Raw genomic sequence first — 14,953 nt, forward strand, 5'->3', positions numbered from 1 at the left:
TGTACACAAACCTCACAACCTCAGAAGTAAAATGGTTATGCCTCAATGGTTTTCCACTATTAGAGGAAATAAACCATAATAATATTAACACAGAAATATGTGTAACTAAATTACTGTACTCTACTTTATATTTGTATTCACGTTTTTTTTTTATAAAATGCTTGCTTTTCATGTTGCTTGTTGCAGGCAGCTACCGCAGTGAGAATGAGGTCAACCCTTCTGATGACCTGGACTTCAAACATCACAACTACAAGGACATGAGACAGGTTCTTTTGTGTTATTGCACAAATTAAAATTTTTATAAACAACTTCTGGAAAAGGGTAGAATGTCTTCTCCTGGTCAGGGATGAGGTCCTGCCCCAAGTGGAGGAGTTGAAGTATCTTGGGGTCTTGTTCACAAGTGAGGGAAAGATGGAGCGTGAAATCGACAGGCAGATTGGTGCTGCATCTGCAGTGATGCGGGCGCTGTACCGATCTGTTGTGGTGAAGAGAGAGCTGAGCCAGAAGGCAAAGCTTTTGATTTACCAGTTGATCTACATTCCTACCCTCACTTATGGTCACGAGCTTTGGGTAGCGACCAAAAGGACGAGATCACGGATACAAGCGGCCAAAATGAGTTTTCTCTGCAGGGTGGCTGGGCTCTCCCTTGGAGATAGGGTGAGAAGTTCGGTCATCCGGGAGGGGCTCGGAGTAAACCCGCTGCTCCTCCACATCGAGAGGAGCCAGTTGAGGTGGCTCGGGCATCTGGTTAGGATGCCTCCTGAACGCCTCCCTGGTGAGGTTTTCCGGGAAATGTCCAACCGGGAGGAAGCCTAAAGGAAGACCCAGGACACGCTGGAGAGACTATGTCTCACAGCTGGTCAGGGAACGCCTTAATGGGCCATTCCCATCTATACAGGGTCGGGCCGGGTAGCGTAGGTTGTTTACATATCTGGGTGGCCTGGTATTTTTCCGGGCCAACCAAGGCTCATTCTCAGCCCTCTTCTCGAGGGGGTCTGCTTCAGGCCGACCAGGGCCAACACACCCACTGCTGACAGCAAATTCACACCTTCCATTAGAGCAAGCCTCTGATTGGTGGGTAGAATCAGCCCACATGGGCTTAAGACAAGGATGTGTGGAATCAACTGGGCCAGGCTGGGGCCGACTGGGGCTACCCGGCCCGGGCCGACCCGGTACAGATGGGAATGGCCCATAAGATTCCCTCGGAGGAACTGGTCCGAGTGACTGGGTTGCTTAGGCTATGCCCCGTGACCCAGCCCCGGATAAGCAGCAGCAAAAGGATGTATAGATGGATGATGGATAAACAACTTCTATCAACAAAATGTCTAAATGAGATTTTCCTTTCTCAGATGATGAAGGTGATAAATGAGGAGTGTCCCAACATCACTAGGATCTACAACATCGGTAAAAGCTCCCAGGGCCTGAAAATGTATGCCATGGAGATCTCTGATAAGCCAGGAGAACATGAGACAGGTGGGAACGTTCATTTCACAGAATTCACTTCAGCAAAACTCTTTCAGTTTTGACCATTTTACTGGGAGGAATTTTACTTTAGAACCAGTAATGAATTCACACAAGTCTGATCAAGATTAGTTTTTTACTTGAAAAACTGTTTTAGAGTCTACAAACATTTTGATTCAAATCTGAATAAAAGGCTTTTAATTCTCTTCAGGTGAGCCAGAATTTCGCTACACAGCTGGTCTCCATGGTAACGAGGCTCTGGGTCGCGAGCTCCTCCTGCTGCTGATGCAGTTCCTGTGCAAAGAGTATAATGATGACAACCCAAGGGTGCGCCGCCTGGTGGACGGAGTGAGGATCCACCTGGTGCCCTCACTGAACCCTGATGCCTATGAACTGGCCTTTGAGATGGTACAGTGCTCCCATAGTCACTGCATGATGATGACTGTCATTTTGCTTTGCTTGTGTACATTACAACTAAATACTAAAATAAATACTATGTTGTCAGTTAGTGTGTTTGCAAGTGCATCTAAATCGAGCTATGGAAGTAATGGGGCTTATACCTTTACCAGAATGGGAGCCTTTATACAAGGTTATATTTTCATTTGAAAATCAAATTAAGGAATAAGTATGATTACCACAACAACTAATGCAATTTGAATGTTTAAGTAATTTCTGAATAAGTTTTGTTCAGTTTTTTCTTCACTGTCTTTTATTCAAAGGGTAGAGTGGTAGAGAGTTCGTTAAATTACAACAGACAGCTACATTTTATAAGCTGGACTCCCACATTCCAGTCAGAATTGACAAAGATTCTCGGATGAGAAGCGAAACGTCTTCAAGAAACCAAATAAGTCCAGTTGCCCTCATTTGAACCCTTTTGGATTTTCATGACCTGGATGGCTGAGAACCTTCACCAGCATACTGTCTTTTACTCTTTGTTCCTGTTGTGAATCTAATTTGCTGCTGTCACACCAACATTTCCCCACTGACGGTCGATAAAAGAATATTCTTTTCTATTCTAATCAATATGTAATTATTCCTCCTTTCCCTCTTCTGCCCTGCAGGGCTCAGAAATGGGCAACTGGGCTCTGGGCCACTGGACTGACGAAGGTTATGACATCTTCCAAAATTTCCCAGATCTGAACAGCATCTTGTGGGGAGCTGAAGACCGAGGCTGGGTTCCTCGCATTGTCCCCAACCATCACATTCCTCTTCCAGAAAATGTCCTGAATAGTACAGTGAGTTGTTTAGCAACACCAAGGGGCAGGTTTCTTCTGGTAATCCTGTACTAATGTGTTTAGGTTTTAGCACTCATCCATCTGTTGCTTCTCTTAGCTTGCAGTCGAAACAAAATCTTTAATTACCTGGATGGAGCGAAACCCATTTGTACTTGGGGCTAATCTGCAAGGAGGAGAAAAAATGGTGGTTTACCCTTTTGACATGCAGCGTCCACCTATTTCTGTAAGGCTCTTGTAATAAACACAATTTATGCACAGTTACTATGCTGTATGTTCATTCTAACCACCTGTTGTCTTGGTGTGCAAGTTAACTGATAGCCGGCGGTGGAGAGTTAACTCTGAGATGAGCGAGGAGACCTGGGCTCGAATTCAGCGACAGAATGAAGGAGCTCTGAGGGAGACTCCTGATGACGCCATGTTTCGCTGGTTGGCCATGTCATACGCCCACAGCCACCTGACCATGACAGAGACCTACAGAGGTTCTTGCCATGGTGATGATGTCACTGGGGGCCAAGGCATTACCAACAGAGCCAGCTGGAATCCAGTGGTGGGCAGTAAGTAATCATTAGACTAGGTTTTCACCTGCTTTGTCAGAACCAGCCTATTCCCAGACAACTTTAGGGAGTTTTAAAGACACTAATCTACTGAGATGCTGCAGAGGATGGGATTTTTGGAATCGTACAGATCACTTGAGAATTTTCTAGATGTTATCTGGCATATTTTTCAACATCTGGGCAAAAATACCTATCCAATTACACTTAATCTAATGAGAATGAGCATCTATAATCTGAGAAGCTCAACCATTCTCTTATAGGTATGAATGACTTCAGCTACCTGCACACTAACTGCTTTGAGCTGTCCATCTTCCTTGGCTGTGACAAGTTTCCCCATGAAAGTGAGTTGCCTTTGGAGTGGGAGAACAATCGAGAAGCTCTGCTGTCCTTCATGGAACAAGTAAGAACAAGACTAAAAGATAGCTTGAAGATTTTGTGTATTCAAATTCAAATTCAAAGATACTTCATTAATCCCAGAGGGAAATTATCAGGATGTAAATGATCACAAATGTTCCTGCTGTAGTGGATTAGCAACTTTAAGAAGAGATTGGGTATTTTCAAGTGCCCAGAAATATTTTTTCATACAGTTTATATTGATAATCATGAAAGTTAATATAGGTGGTTCTAATCAAACAAGAGGATATTTTAGGTAAATTTGTAATCTATAGGGTTGTTTCAAATAGGATCAACAGTTAAAATGAAAAACACACACAGTGGTTGTCATGATGTGGGATAGTTTTCTGACCCACGACATGCAGAATCATGCAACGGACTCAGGAATCGTAACAACAAAAGGTATTTATTAAAGGAGGAACTAAAAGCACTGCACAAACAGTAGGCAGGATGACCGGGGGAATCCTCTGTAAAACAGAACTGGATAAGTATTTGCAGGAAATGGTGATCAGGTGGTGGAGCAGAAATGGTCCTTACTCTTTCACAGGAGAGAGGAGAGTTCAGGGGGAGATGTCAGGCGTGAAGGAGAAAGGGAGTCCAGGAGATGATGGAGGTAGGGGAGAGAGGAGACACGAGGATCACACAGGGGCTTTTCCAGGAAGGGGGGCTGGTGAGTGGTGGAGAGCGGACAGCCTGGTGGTGCAGAGTTTGGAGAGGGTCCAGACAATGGCAGGGAACGGTGAGCTGTGATGAATCACCTGGGAGAGCACAAGGAAGTTAACTGCAATCACAGGAGTACAGGGAGCTGCAGATCAGTCGAGGGGTGAGTAATCCAAAAAAACACAGGAGATCAATCTCAAACAAAAAAATCTTCTAAGAGAAAAAAGTTTCTCAAGAGCTACAAGAAATCACAAGAAATCACTGGGAAGGCTGGTACTACCCAAAACAGGAGTACCAAAACAGTGTCTCAGTACCCTTGCTAACTTTGGGGCAGCAGTAACTCAACAGGTTGAGCAGGTTTTCCAGTAATCGCAAGGTTGCAGGTTTGATCCCAGCTTCAGACAGAGAATTCTGCTGTTGTGTCCTTGGGCAAGGCATTTAACCCACCTTGCCTGCTGGTGATGGTCGGAGGGACTGGTGGCGCCGAGGCTCGGCAGCCTCGCCTCTGTCAGTGCGCCCCAGGGCAGCTGTGGCTACATCGTAGCTCATCACCATCAGTGTGTGAATGTGTGTGTGAATGGATGAATGATACACTGTAGTGTAAAGCGCTTTGGGGTCCTTACTCTGAGAAGCGCTATACAAGTGCGGGTCATTTATCATTTATCCTCATTTTGTAGATCTTTGTAAGCTATCTACTTCATGTTATTTGACAATCTGTCATTTATTGAATATGATGCAGGATCTGAAAGAATTATGATGATTATAAATGATGTTTTAGTCTGATAAGGTTTTTTTGGGGGGGATATCGTTGGGAAAAGAACAATCATCTTCACTGTGGTTTCATACCGTGCCAGGAAGGAAACGCAAAGTCAGAAGATTTCAGTCACAAATGTTTGGGATTTTTGCATTTAAATATTAGAAACCTCCTCCCCAAGATGGATAAAATGAAAATAAATGTTTAGGTAGCCAACCCTGAAGTTTTAGTCATATCAGAGACCTGGCTCAAGACAGCAGTGCTTAACTCTTTTGTAACCTTTCCTGGATAGATTGTATTTTTTCAGGATGGACCAGTGGTTCCCACATATTTTCAATCAATCAACCAATCAATCAGTCAGTCAGTCAGTCAGTCAGTCAATCAATCAACCAATCATTATTTATAAAGGGCTTTTCCTACAAAAATGCTACTCAAATTACTTTACAGATTAAAATGTCCCTACATAACCCCCATTCCGACACCTCTCAGACGATCTAAAAGCATTGGCACAGTCATACCATACCCCACCCCCCAACTCCTGTACACATATGCATTGAAGAACATCAGTAAAAATTATATTGGGCTGAGTTCAGATGATCCAGATATGATAGGACAAGGAAATGCCATCACAGGAGCCATCTGCCCCAGCAGCAGGCCAACCACAGCAGCAGAACCTCCAACACCGGGTGCAGAGGGGAGGGAGGGCATAGGCCCCACCTAGCCCCACGCACAACCCGGAGAGGCAGCAACATTTGACCACCGATCCAGAGGCAGAGGGCCCCCACGGCGGAAACACTAGAAGAAAGATTAATATAAGATTAATGGTAAATGGCCTGTATTTGAAATAGCACCTTCTAGAGTCCTGGGAGCCCCCAAGGCGCTTTACAACACAATCAGTCATTCACCCATTCACACGCTGGTGATGATGAGCTACAATGTAGCCACAGCTGCCCTGGGGTGCACTTACAGAGGCGAGGTTGCTGCACACAGGCGCCACTGGTCTCTCCAAACACCACCCAGCAGGCAAGCTGGGTTAGGTGTCTTGCCCAAGGACACAACAACAGCGACAGACTGAGCAGGGCTCGAACCTACAGCCTTTCAATTACGGGGTGAGCACTAAACTCCTGTGCCACAGTTGCCCACATTTTATTAAATATAAAACTAACAGAAGCTAATATAATAGTAAATGTAAATAAATACATAAATAATTTACATTTAATAATTATTAAAATAATATAGATGTTGAATTAAATTGTGGTAAAATATAATCAATTAAAATATGCTGAGTAAATAATCTATTATGATAAATAATAATCAACTAAAAGCTAAGTTAAAAGTAAATAATTAACAATTAATTAAAATGTTATAAATTTAAATTTATATAAATGTAGAATAAAACTGTGATTAAATGTAATCAATTCAAATATGCATGCAAAGCAAGTACTCTACTATAGTAAATAATCAGTTAAAAGCTGAGCTAAAAATATGAGTTTTGAGCCTGTTCTTCAAAACATGGACATTTTCTGCCGCCCTGAGGTCCTCTGGCAGCCTCTGGAACAGGCAAGGGCCATGATACTGGAAAGACGCCTCGCCGTGAGTATGAGTCCTGACTTTAGGGATAACCAGGAGACGGCTGCCAGAGGAGCGCATGAGGCCGCGAGGGTACATATGGTAATATTAGGTCTGAGAAGTAGGAGGGCCCAAGACCAATAAGACACTTAAAAACCATTAAGAGAACCTTAAAATTGATCCTGAAGCATATGGAAAACCGTAGATTACTCTCTTAAACCACTCTTCAACCAACGACATTCCACGCAAACACACACTTAGGGCCTTGGGAGTGAGCACATTCAACGGCATTTGGCAAGGGGATCTTTAAGCCTCATCCCGAGTGCCGGTGCCCACTTCCAATTTTAAACTGCACTAAGACACAGAGGGCTGTGGGGGGAAGAGGGGTGGTGTGGTGGCATCAGCTGGCGTAGGCCAGACGATGTCTGCACTGCCCGCTCACCACAGCCACGAATACACCTCATCAACATGCACCAACACTGTACTGGAGCAGGTGGAGGTAGACTAGGGGTCTTAGCACACCTCTGTTGTCACTTGGCATCCTGGGGCTGGAGGCTAGGAGGAGGATCTAGCCATCTGGCTGGGGTCTGGGGTGGTGGGTCACTTTGCTCGGTGTTGGGCAGGGGAGCCTGCTCATCAGCACCCCAGCAGAAAGGGTCGAACTCTGGGAACCAGTATTGGTTGTACCCTTTGTGCAGCAGTACCGGAACCAAAGTGAATAGGGTGTGTATGGGGAGCATGAGTGGGTGTCTGGCATGCATTTTTGTAAGTCTTAGGTTGTATGTGTATGTGTGAGTATGAGGGAGGGAGTGTGTGACTGTGTTTGTGTATGACTGTTTATGTCAGGTGGGACCTTTGACTCCTCCCCGCTCCTGGGACTTCTTTTGATGCTATACATCTTCGCCTCCCCTCCCCCTGCCACACTTGGTGTGGAGTGTGGTGCCTTGGTCTGAGTGTTCGCGCCTCTCGGGTCAGGGGGTTTAAGATTTTTGGCATCTGCCTGATTAATCCCGGTGGCTGGCTGATGGGATCTGGGTCCCTGGGCTCTGTTGGGTCCCCGGCAGGGCTGCTCCCCCCTGAGTCCCGGGTCGCTGGGTTCTGAGCTCAGCCGGCTTGGGGGTGGGAGGCTGCGGGCGGGCCTGTGGGCTTGCCGCTGATATCCCCCAGTACTCTGCCGGCTGCTGGTTGTGACACCCCCCCCCCCCCCCCCCGGGCAATCCTCTGCGCCTCTCGAGGGGGGTAGGGGCTTTTCTGGTCGCATTCTCGCTGAGGTTCCTGCGCTCTGGGGCAGCTCCTGGATCTCTGAGACTTGGAGTTCCTTCCATCTTCTACACATCTTTGGGGGGGCAGATCTGTGGCCCCTCACACTCTCTATTGGACGCTCCTATAGAGAAACCTTACATATACAAGTGTGCAGTGGCGTGTCCAGATCTTTTAAAATAGGGTGGCCCAGGTGAGGCACAACTTTGTGCATGGGTGGCACCAATGGTTATGCTTTTTTTTTGTTTTACACCCAAGCCTTTTGTGGACAATAAAAAGCCCATTTAAAGATAAATGCTCTCTGACAGCATGGTGGGAGTATCTTAAAATGACAGAGTCTTCACTAGTACCATGCAGACGCACACCTATCTGGAATAAGCCTGACATTTTGCAAAACAACAAAATGATGAACCTTCCGGACTGGAAAAATAAAGGAATCCTATACCTGGAACACATATATGAAGGATTGGACTTCATCCCATTTAATCAAATAGTCTCCCAATTTGGAATGGATAAGAATAGCTTTTTAGAATATCACCAAATTAAATCTGTAGTCAAACAAAAATTTAAGCTCAATAAAATAGAATTACAAACACCACCAAGGGTATTAGACTTTTATAATCTCAAACCCCCAAAACTACTGTCTAAAGTATATAAGACACTGTCCAAAATAGACGATAAAATTGCAATCCCTATTGAAAAATGGGAGGTGGATCTATCAGTTAGCTTTGACCAGGACTTCTGGTCCCAAACTTGTTTAAAAACTTTTAAAATGATCAGACACCCCAATTTACAATTAATTCAGTACAAAATTCTACACAGAGTACACTATACAGGTCATCGGATGTTCAAGATGGGGTTTGTGTCGTCTGACACCTGTACACACTGCACAAACAACATTCCTGACAATTACATTCATGCACTGGTCCTGCCCACCTGTCCAGGAATTTTGGGGTAGAGTATGTGAGGATCTGTCAAAATGTCTGAAATGTCATATCCCAACTTCCCCCTCTCTTTGTTTACTGGGGAAGCTGGACGATGTCCCGATTGCAACATCTTTGGTTCACGTGGTTCTGACTGCCATATGCATCGCTAAGAAAACTATCCTCTTGAATTGGAAAAATAGAGAAAGTCTCTGCATTTACCAGTATAGAAATCTTTTGTTAGATCATATTGCACTTGATATAGCCTCTGCTTCCACTTCAGATGAATCTCTCTGGGCTCCTTTGATCGGTTCCATCACATAGCGAGGGTGGGGGCCTGTTGATGTTGTCCTGCAGGATGGTGTGGGTGGGGGGGTTTGGGGTCTGAGTTTGGAGTATCCGGATGTTCCCTGGAGTTGGGTTCACTGGGGGTGTCTGGGACTGGGGGGCCGTTGCCCCCCTCTGGAGGTGCTTGGGTTGCCTCGGGGGTGGACTGCTGGCGGTTGTGAGTAGGGCCTCTTGGAGTTCTTGGCGGCGGCCATGGGTCACTGCCTGGTGGCTGCAATGCCCCTGGGCGGGTCTGGGTGGGGGCCTGGGGGCTCGGGGTTTGGGGGTGGCCGGCCCCGTGTGGGGATCTGGGCGGGGCCTTGGGGGTCAGGTCCTGACATGTATGCTGCCGGGAAGAAGGCAGGGACACCCAGCAGTGCCTGGCCCGGGTTCGGGGGCCTCAGGTAGGCCTTGGCTCCTCTGCCGTTCCATCACAGGGGAGGGGGAGGTCCAGGAGGGGGAGGACCCAACCTTACCTGGATGTCCCATGTCTTATATATTCTGGAAGTTGTGCAAATGCAGGGGTGGGCATAGATATTCTGCTGGGGTGGGGCTGGGTTGGTGCCCTCGGACTCCGTGAGGCTCTGTAATGCTGCTGCTTTGGGCCCTGGCAGGATGGGCTGGGGTCTCCATGCTCTGGGTGGCAGTTTGACAACAGAGGTGCCTATTGGGGCCAGTAGGGGAGCTGGCTCCCTGGAGGGCTAAGCCCAACCATCCATTCCTCCCCATCCCTGCATATTTCTCTCCTCCTGCTCCCTCACATCATCACACAAACATACACATAGGACCTTGAGGGGTGGGCAAGTCAGGGAGTGCGGGTATGGACCCCATTTCCGCATTCCTGTGGAAACCTGCCCCCCAATTTTATTTGCACCTTATACACTTCCACTGACGACATTCCACACAAACACACACTTAGGGCCTTGGGAGTGAGCGCATTCAACGACATTTGGCAGGGGGATATTTCAGCCTCCTCCCGAGTGCCGGTGCCCACTTCCAATTTTAAACCGCACTTAGACACTGATGGCTGAGGGTGTAAGTGGGGTGGTGCGGTGGCATCAGCTGGCATATGCTGGATGATGCCCGCACTGCCCACTCACCACAGCCATGGCATACACCTCATGATCACACAACACTATATTGGAGCAGGCGGAGGGAGACTAGGGGTCTTAGCCACCTCTGTTGTTGCTAGGCTTCCTGGGGCTGGAGGCTAGGAGGGAGATCTGGCCGTCTGGTTGGGGTCTGGGGTGGTGGGTTGCTGTGCTCAGCGTTGGGCGGGGGAGCCTGCTCATCAGCACCCCAGCAGAAAGGGTCAAACTCTGGTTACCGGTGATGGTTGTACCCAGTGTGCAGCAGTACCGGGACCAGAGTGAATAGGGTGTTCATGGGGAGCATGAGTGGGTGTCCGGCGTGCATTTTTGTAAGTCTTGGGTTGTATGTGCATGTGTGAGCATGAGGGAGGGAGCGTGTGACTGTGTTTGTGTATGACTGTATATGTCAGGTGGGGCCTTTGGGTCCTCCCCTCTCCTGGAACTTCTCTTGATGATATAGATCTCTGTCCCCCCTCCCCCTGCCACACCTGGTGTGGGGGCTTGTGCCTTGGTCTGCCTGAGTGTTCGTGGCAACCGGGTCTGGGGGTTTAAGATTTTGGCATCTGCCTGTTAGATCCCGGTGGCTGCCTGGTGGGGTCTGGGTCCCTGGGCTCTGCTGGGTCCCCGGCGGGGGTGGTCGCCCCTGGGTCCCGGGTCGCTGGGTCCCGGGCTCGGCCGGCTAGGGGGTGGGAGGCTGCAGGCGGGCCTGTGGGCTTGCCGCTGATATCTCCGGGGACTCTGCCGGCTGCTGGTTGTGGCCCCCCGGGGCGATCCTCTGTGCCTCTCGAGGGGGGCGGGGGCCTTCCTGGTTGCAGTCTCCTTGGGGTTCCTGCGTTCTGGGGCAGCGCCTGGATCTCTGGGACTTGGAGCTCCCCCCGTCTCCTGCGCATCTTTGGGGGGCAGATCTGTGGTCCCTCACACTCTCTGTTGGGCGCTCCTATAGAGAAACCTTACATAAACAAGCGCGTGTACACACACAGGTGCTCACATGGTGCTCTCAAAATAATGGGCTTGGGCACGTTAAACACAGGTCTTAAGACTATGGTGGGCACTTAATGCGTTGTGATTTATTATCGTGATTCTTCAGTTAAGCAATGTTGATTATATATATATATTTTTTTCTTTTCATCAAGTTGACGCAGTGATAGGTAGATCTTGTTGTATTGTTGTTGTGTCCCTTTTTGTGTCCCTTTGTTTTTTTTTGTCTTTTTTCTGCAGGTCTAGAAGCAGACTCTTGTTCATTATTGTTTATTTTTGTGGAACACCCCCCCCCCCTCTCTCTCTCTCTCTTTCTCTCTCCCCACCTTTTCTTTTCCTCTCTCTTTCACCTCTGTCTCCGTGTCTGGTCGGAATTACAAAGCATTCAACAACAATAACAATAAAGTTTTAAGTATCAGGCGTGACATTAAAAGCAAACGCTTTGATGCTCCACCTGAGAATAAATCTGTAAGGCTTGTCACCAGCATTCAGACATCAATTCTGCTTGCTTCACAGCCAGACAGGACACGGTAGAAAAAAAAAAAAAAAAAAGATAAATTAGTGTGGTGGCACCTGGGGTGGCCAATTAGATTCCAAGGGTGGCATGTGCTACCCCAGGCCACCCACCGGACACGCCCCTGCGAGTGTGTGTACACACACAGGTGCTCACATGGTGCTCTCATAAGTATGGACTTGGGCACGTTCAGCACATGTCTGAAGGCTGTGGTTGGCACTTAATGCACTTTGATTTATTATCGTGATTGCTCAGTAAAACAATGTTGATTTTATATTTCCGCATCAGGCTGACACAGTGATAGTTTGCTCCCGCTGTATTGTTGTGTGTCCCTTTTCTTTTTTACCTCCTTCTGCAGGTCTAGAAGCAGAGTCTTCATCATTGATTGTTTATTTTTGTGGAATTTCACTGATCGCGGTCGTTTGTCGCCTCCCATGTGTCGAGCCCAGGCTTGTCATCAGCATTCAGACATTAATTCTGTTTGCTTCACAGCCAGAGAGGACACAGAAAAAAAAGATTACTCTCTTAAAAAACTGCTCTTTTGTTGTTGCTAGTTGCCCCATCCTTATTGCCCTTTAAACTTCCTCTGGATTTTTATTAGCTCATTTAAACTGTGATAGCAAGCTAGAGGACAACGTTGAAATAACAATGCTTAGACTAAAAAGCAAGTAATCAGCTCTACAAATAGCTCAGGCCACTTTTTCAATTGCCAACATCTCAATATTACATTGGAATGTATGTGTGAAGTGAATGAAGTGAATAATGAGTCAACTGTAGCATTTTACTTAGTTTAATGAGTCGTTTAGAACTATAAGAGCAAGCTAACAGTAAGACAGAAAACAACTCTTCCTGTAATTCAGTAGAAATATTATCATAATAAATGTAGTAACTGCTCCGTACCATAAATACACTAGTGCTAACGCCAGATATGACAATGTATTTATTATCAACTTACTGTGTATGACTAGTCTTTGCTTGTCATCTAGAATATTCTGGTGCTGATCTGTAACTGGCAACATCCAAGAATCTCACTGAGCAGCAGTGAGAACGTGGTATTTTTTTTAATTAGGAAAATGGATGGTAGTTACCTAATTTGACCACAGAATGTCATTCTTACATTATTCTTACATATTACACCTTTAAAGACTCTCTGATTTTAAAAATGTTTGGTAATTTCATTGAAGTCTGACTCCTGCTGAGGTTTGAGGTGCTTTACCTGCAGGTTCATCGAGGAATAAAAGGTGTAGTGAGAGATGTGGAGGGAAATCCGCTGCCTAATGCCACCGTGTCAGTTGAGGGAATAAGGCATGATGTCAAGACTGGTATGATGTGGAGACAATTATATATTTATGTTTTCTGCAGCTTTTCAGTCTAACCAGTGACCTCCTCTGACTGTTTGTTTTAGCTGTTGGAGGCGATTACTGGCGGCTGCTGAATCCTGGCGAGTACAAGGTGACCGCCAAAGCAGATGGCTACACACCCCAGACACGTCTCTGCATGGTGGGTTATGACACTGGACCCACTTCCTGCAACTTCAAACTACCAAAATCCAACTGGGACCGCATCAAACAAATCATGGCTCTCAACGGGAACAAGCCCATTCCACTCGTCCCCAAAACCATTGTGAAGACGACTGCATCAACTCTAATGGCAGATAGCACCACCATAGGGATGGAAACTCACGCCAAAGCTCAGAATGCAGAGCGACTCAGGCGACTACGACTCATGCGTTCACGCAGACTGCAAAGGCAGAGATCACAAGCCAGAATGAGAACCTTTACCACCACCACCACCACCACAACCACAACCACAACAACCACAAAACCACCTGAAACTGAGAAAACCACCCCCTGGTATGACTCCTGGTTCCCCGTGGAGAGCTGGACAGAGAACCTGTTTGACAGCATCAACATGGACTCAGAGCCCACACAAGAATATCATTTTGAATACACTATTGATTGATTACCACACATGTCGCCATCTAACTCACTAACCAAAAGCTTTAAATACACACTGATAAGAGTTCTTAATAGACGTTTGTGAATGAAGCTTGCAGAAGAAAAATATCCTCTAAACACAAAAAACATTTTTAACGTTGGATCTGTCAGGTGAACGAGGAGCCTCTGCTGAGCAGAGACATGTTTTGTTTATTTTAACACAGTAAGTTTCAGTGAAAACGGGACATGATGACAAACGTCTTCATGAGAAAATACATACAGATATAAGATGTTTTTACTTAAATGGCTGGCCTCAGTAAAATGAATTTATTGTACTGCTGGATGCATTTATTATAATAAAGTTGTTTTCCAAATTATTTTGTATTGTACAATATTATTTTAAATATGGAAAAGTTTTTAATACCATTCTTTTCCCTTCTTTTTTTGGCCAGAGAATGAGAAATAGTTAACTTGTGGAAAATTTAATAAGAATGTGAAACAATTTAAGAAATGGATTTTAGTGTTTAGAGTTTAATAAATCCAAAAGTGTATATTTGGTTTGACTGACTTGAGTTTTCAACACAGGCTTGACTAAATTTGGCAAACGTTTTGTATAATAAATGTTTCTCAAGTTTTCGATAAAGATGTTTACGATACAATTCAACAGGGTCTTTAACAGCACTGAGTTTCAAACTAGGAAATCCACAAATTTTCATCATGCAGCTCTAATTACAAATGCTTCATTTATCAAAAGGAAAAAAGTTACTTGCTTCTTTCTTCCATTATTTATTTTTCAGAAGAAGCGTCAGTGAGGAACCAACTGAATGGAAAGACAGAACGCACACATCTGTTATATTAGATTCTGCATATGACCCCCAAATTATAGACAATACCTGGTTAAGAGTCCTGTGATGGATTGGGAACAAGGTGAACCCCACCTAGAGGCATCGGCTTGCCACAACCTTGCACATGCAAGAAGAAGTAGTTAAGAAGGTGAACAAATGAACAAATACTTTGAAGATTTTTTTAAATCAATGTGTTCTTGAATGTATAAAAGGTGGTTTGGTTAAAACATAGTGGCCTGGTAAAAGACAATATGATAGTTTTCTAAACTGTAGACCACTGTCAACCACTGTTGAGAATAAAAACACATCAGTTGATCAGATTATTTTCATTTGCACAAAAAATATTATTAAAACCTGAGTTTTTTGTGTATTTTCATTGATTTTTTATTAGAAGCCTGACCAGCACAAATAACACCCTAATAATAAAATCCAACGGTTTACTAAAATATTTA

The 14,953-nt window shown here is 45.6% G+C and overlaps 1 protein-coding gene across 3 annotated transcripts in view; it reads left to right on the forward strand.

Annotated features, from left to right (window-relative positions):
* The window catches only part of aebp1a (AE binding protein 1a), a 36,432-nt gene extending 22,399 nt beyond the window's left edge, over window positions 1–14,033 (forward strand). For all 3 annotated transcript variants that reach the window (XM_015975113.3, XM_015975121.3, XM_015975104.3), the window contains 9 exons: window positions 187–266; window positions 1,350–1,473; window positions 1,673–1,869; window positions 2,523–2,696; window positions 2,794–2,919; window positions 3,004–3,250; window positions 3,511–3,650; window positions 12,942–13,041; window positions 13,125–14,033. In XM_015975113.3, the coding sequence (XP_015830599.3) occupies window positions 187–266; window positions 1,350–1,473; window positions 1,673–1,869; window positions 2,523–2,696; window positions 2,794–2,919; window positions 3,004–3,250; window positions 3,511–3,650; window positions 12,942–13,041; window positions 13,125–13,681 (1,745 nt within the window). In that variant the 3' untranslated portion in view covers window positions 13,682–14,033. The remainder of the gene's footprint in view (window positions 1–186; window positions 267–1,349; window positions 1,474–1,672; window positions 1,870–2,522; window positions 2,697–2,793; window positions 2,920–3,003; window positions 3,251–3,510; window positions 3,651–12,941; window positions 13,042–13,124) is intronic.
* Window positions 14,034–14,953: the final 920 nt, after the last annotated feature.

The sequence above is a fragment of the Nothobranchius furzeri genome, chromosome 6 (assembly GCF_043380555.1).
Source record: "Nothobranchius furzeri strain GRZ-AD chromosome 6, NfurGRZ-RIMD1, whole genome shotgun sequence".
In the NCBI taxonomy this organism is placed as follows: Eukaryota; Metazoa; Chordata; class Actinopteri; order Cyprinodontiformes; family Nothobranchiidae; genus Nothobranchius; species Nothobranchius furzeri.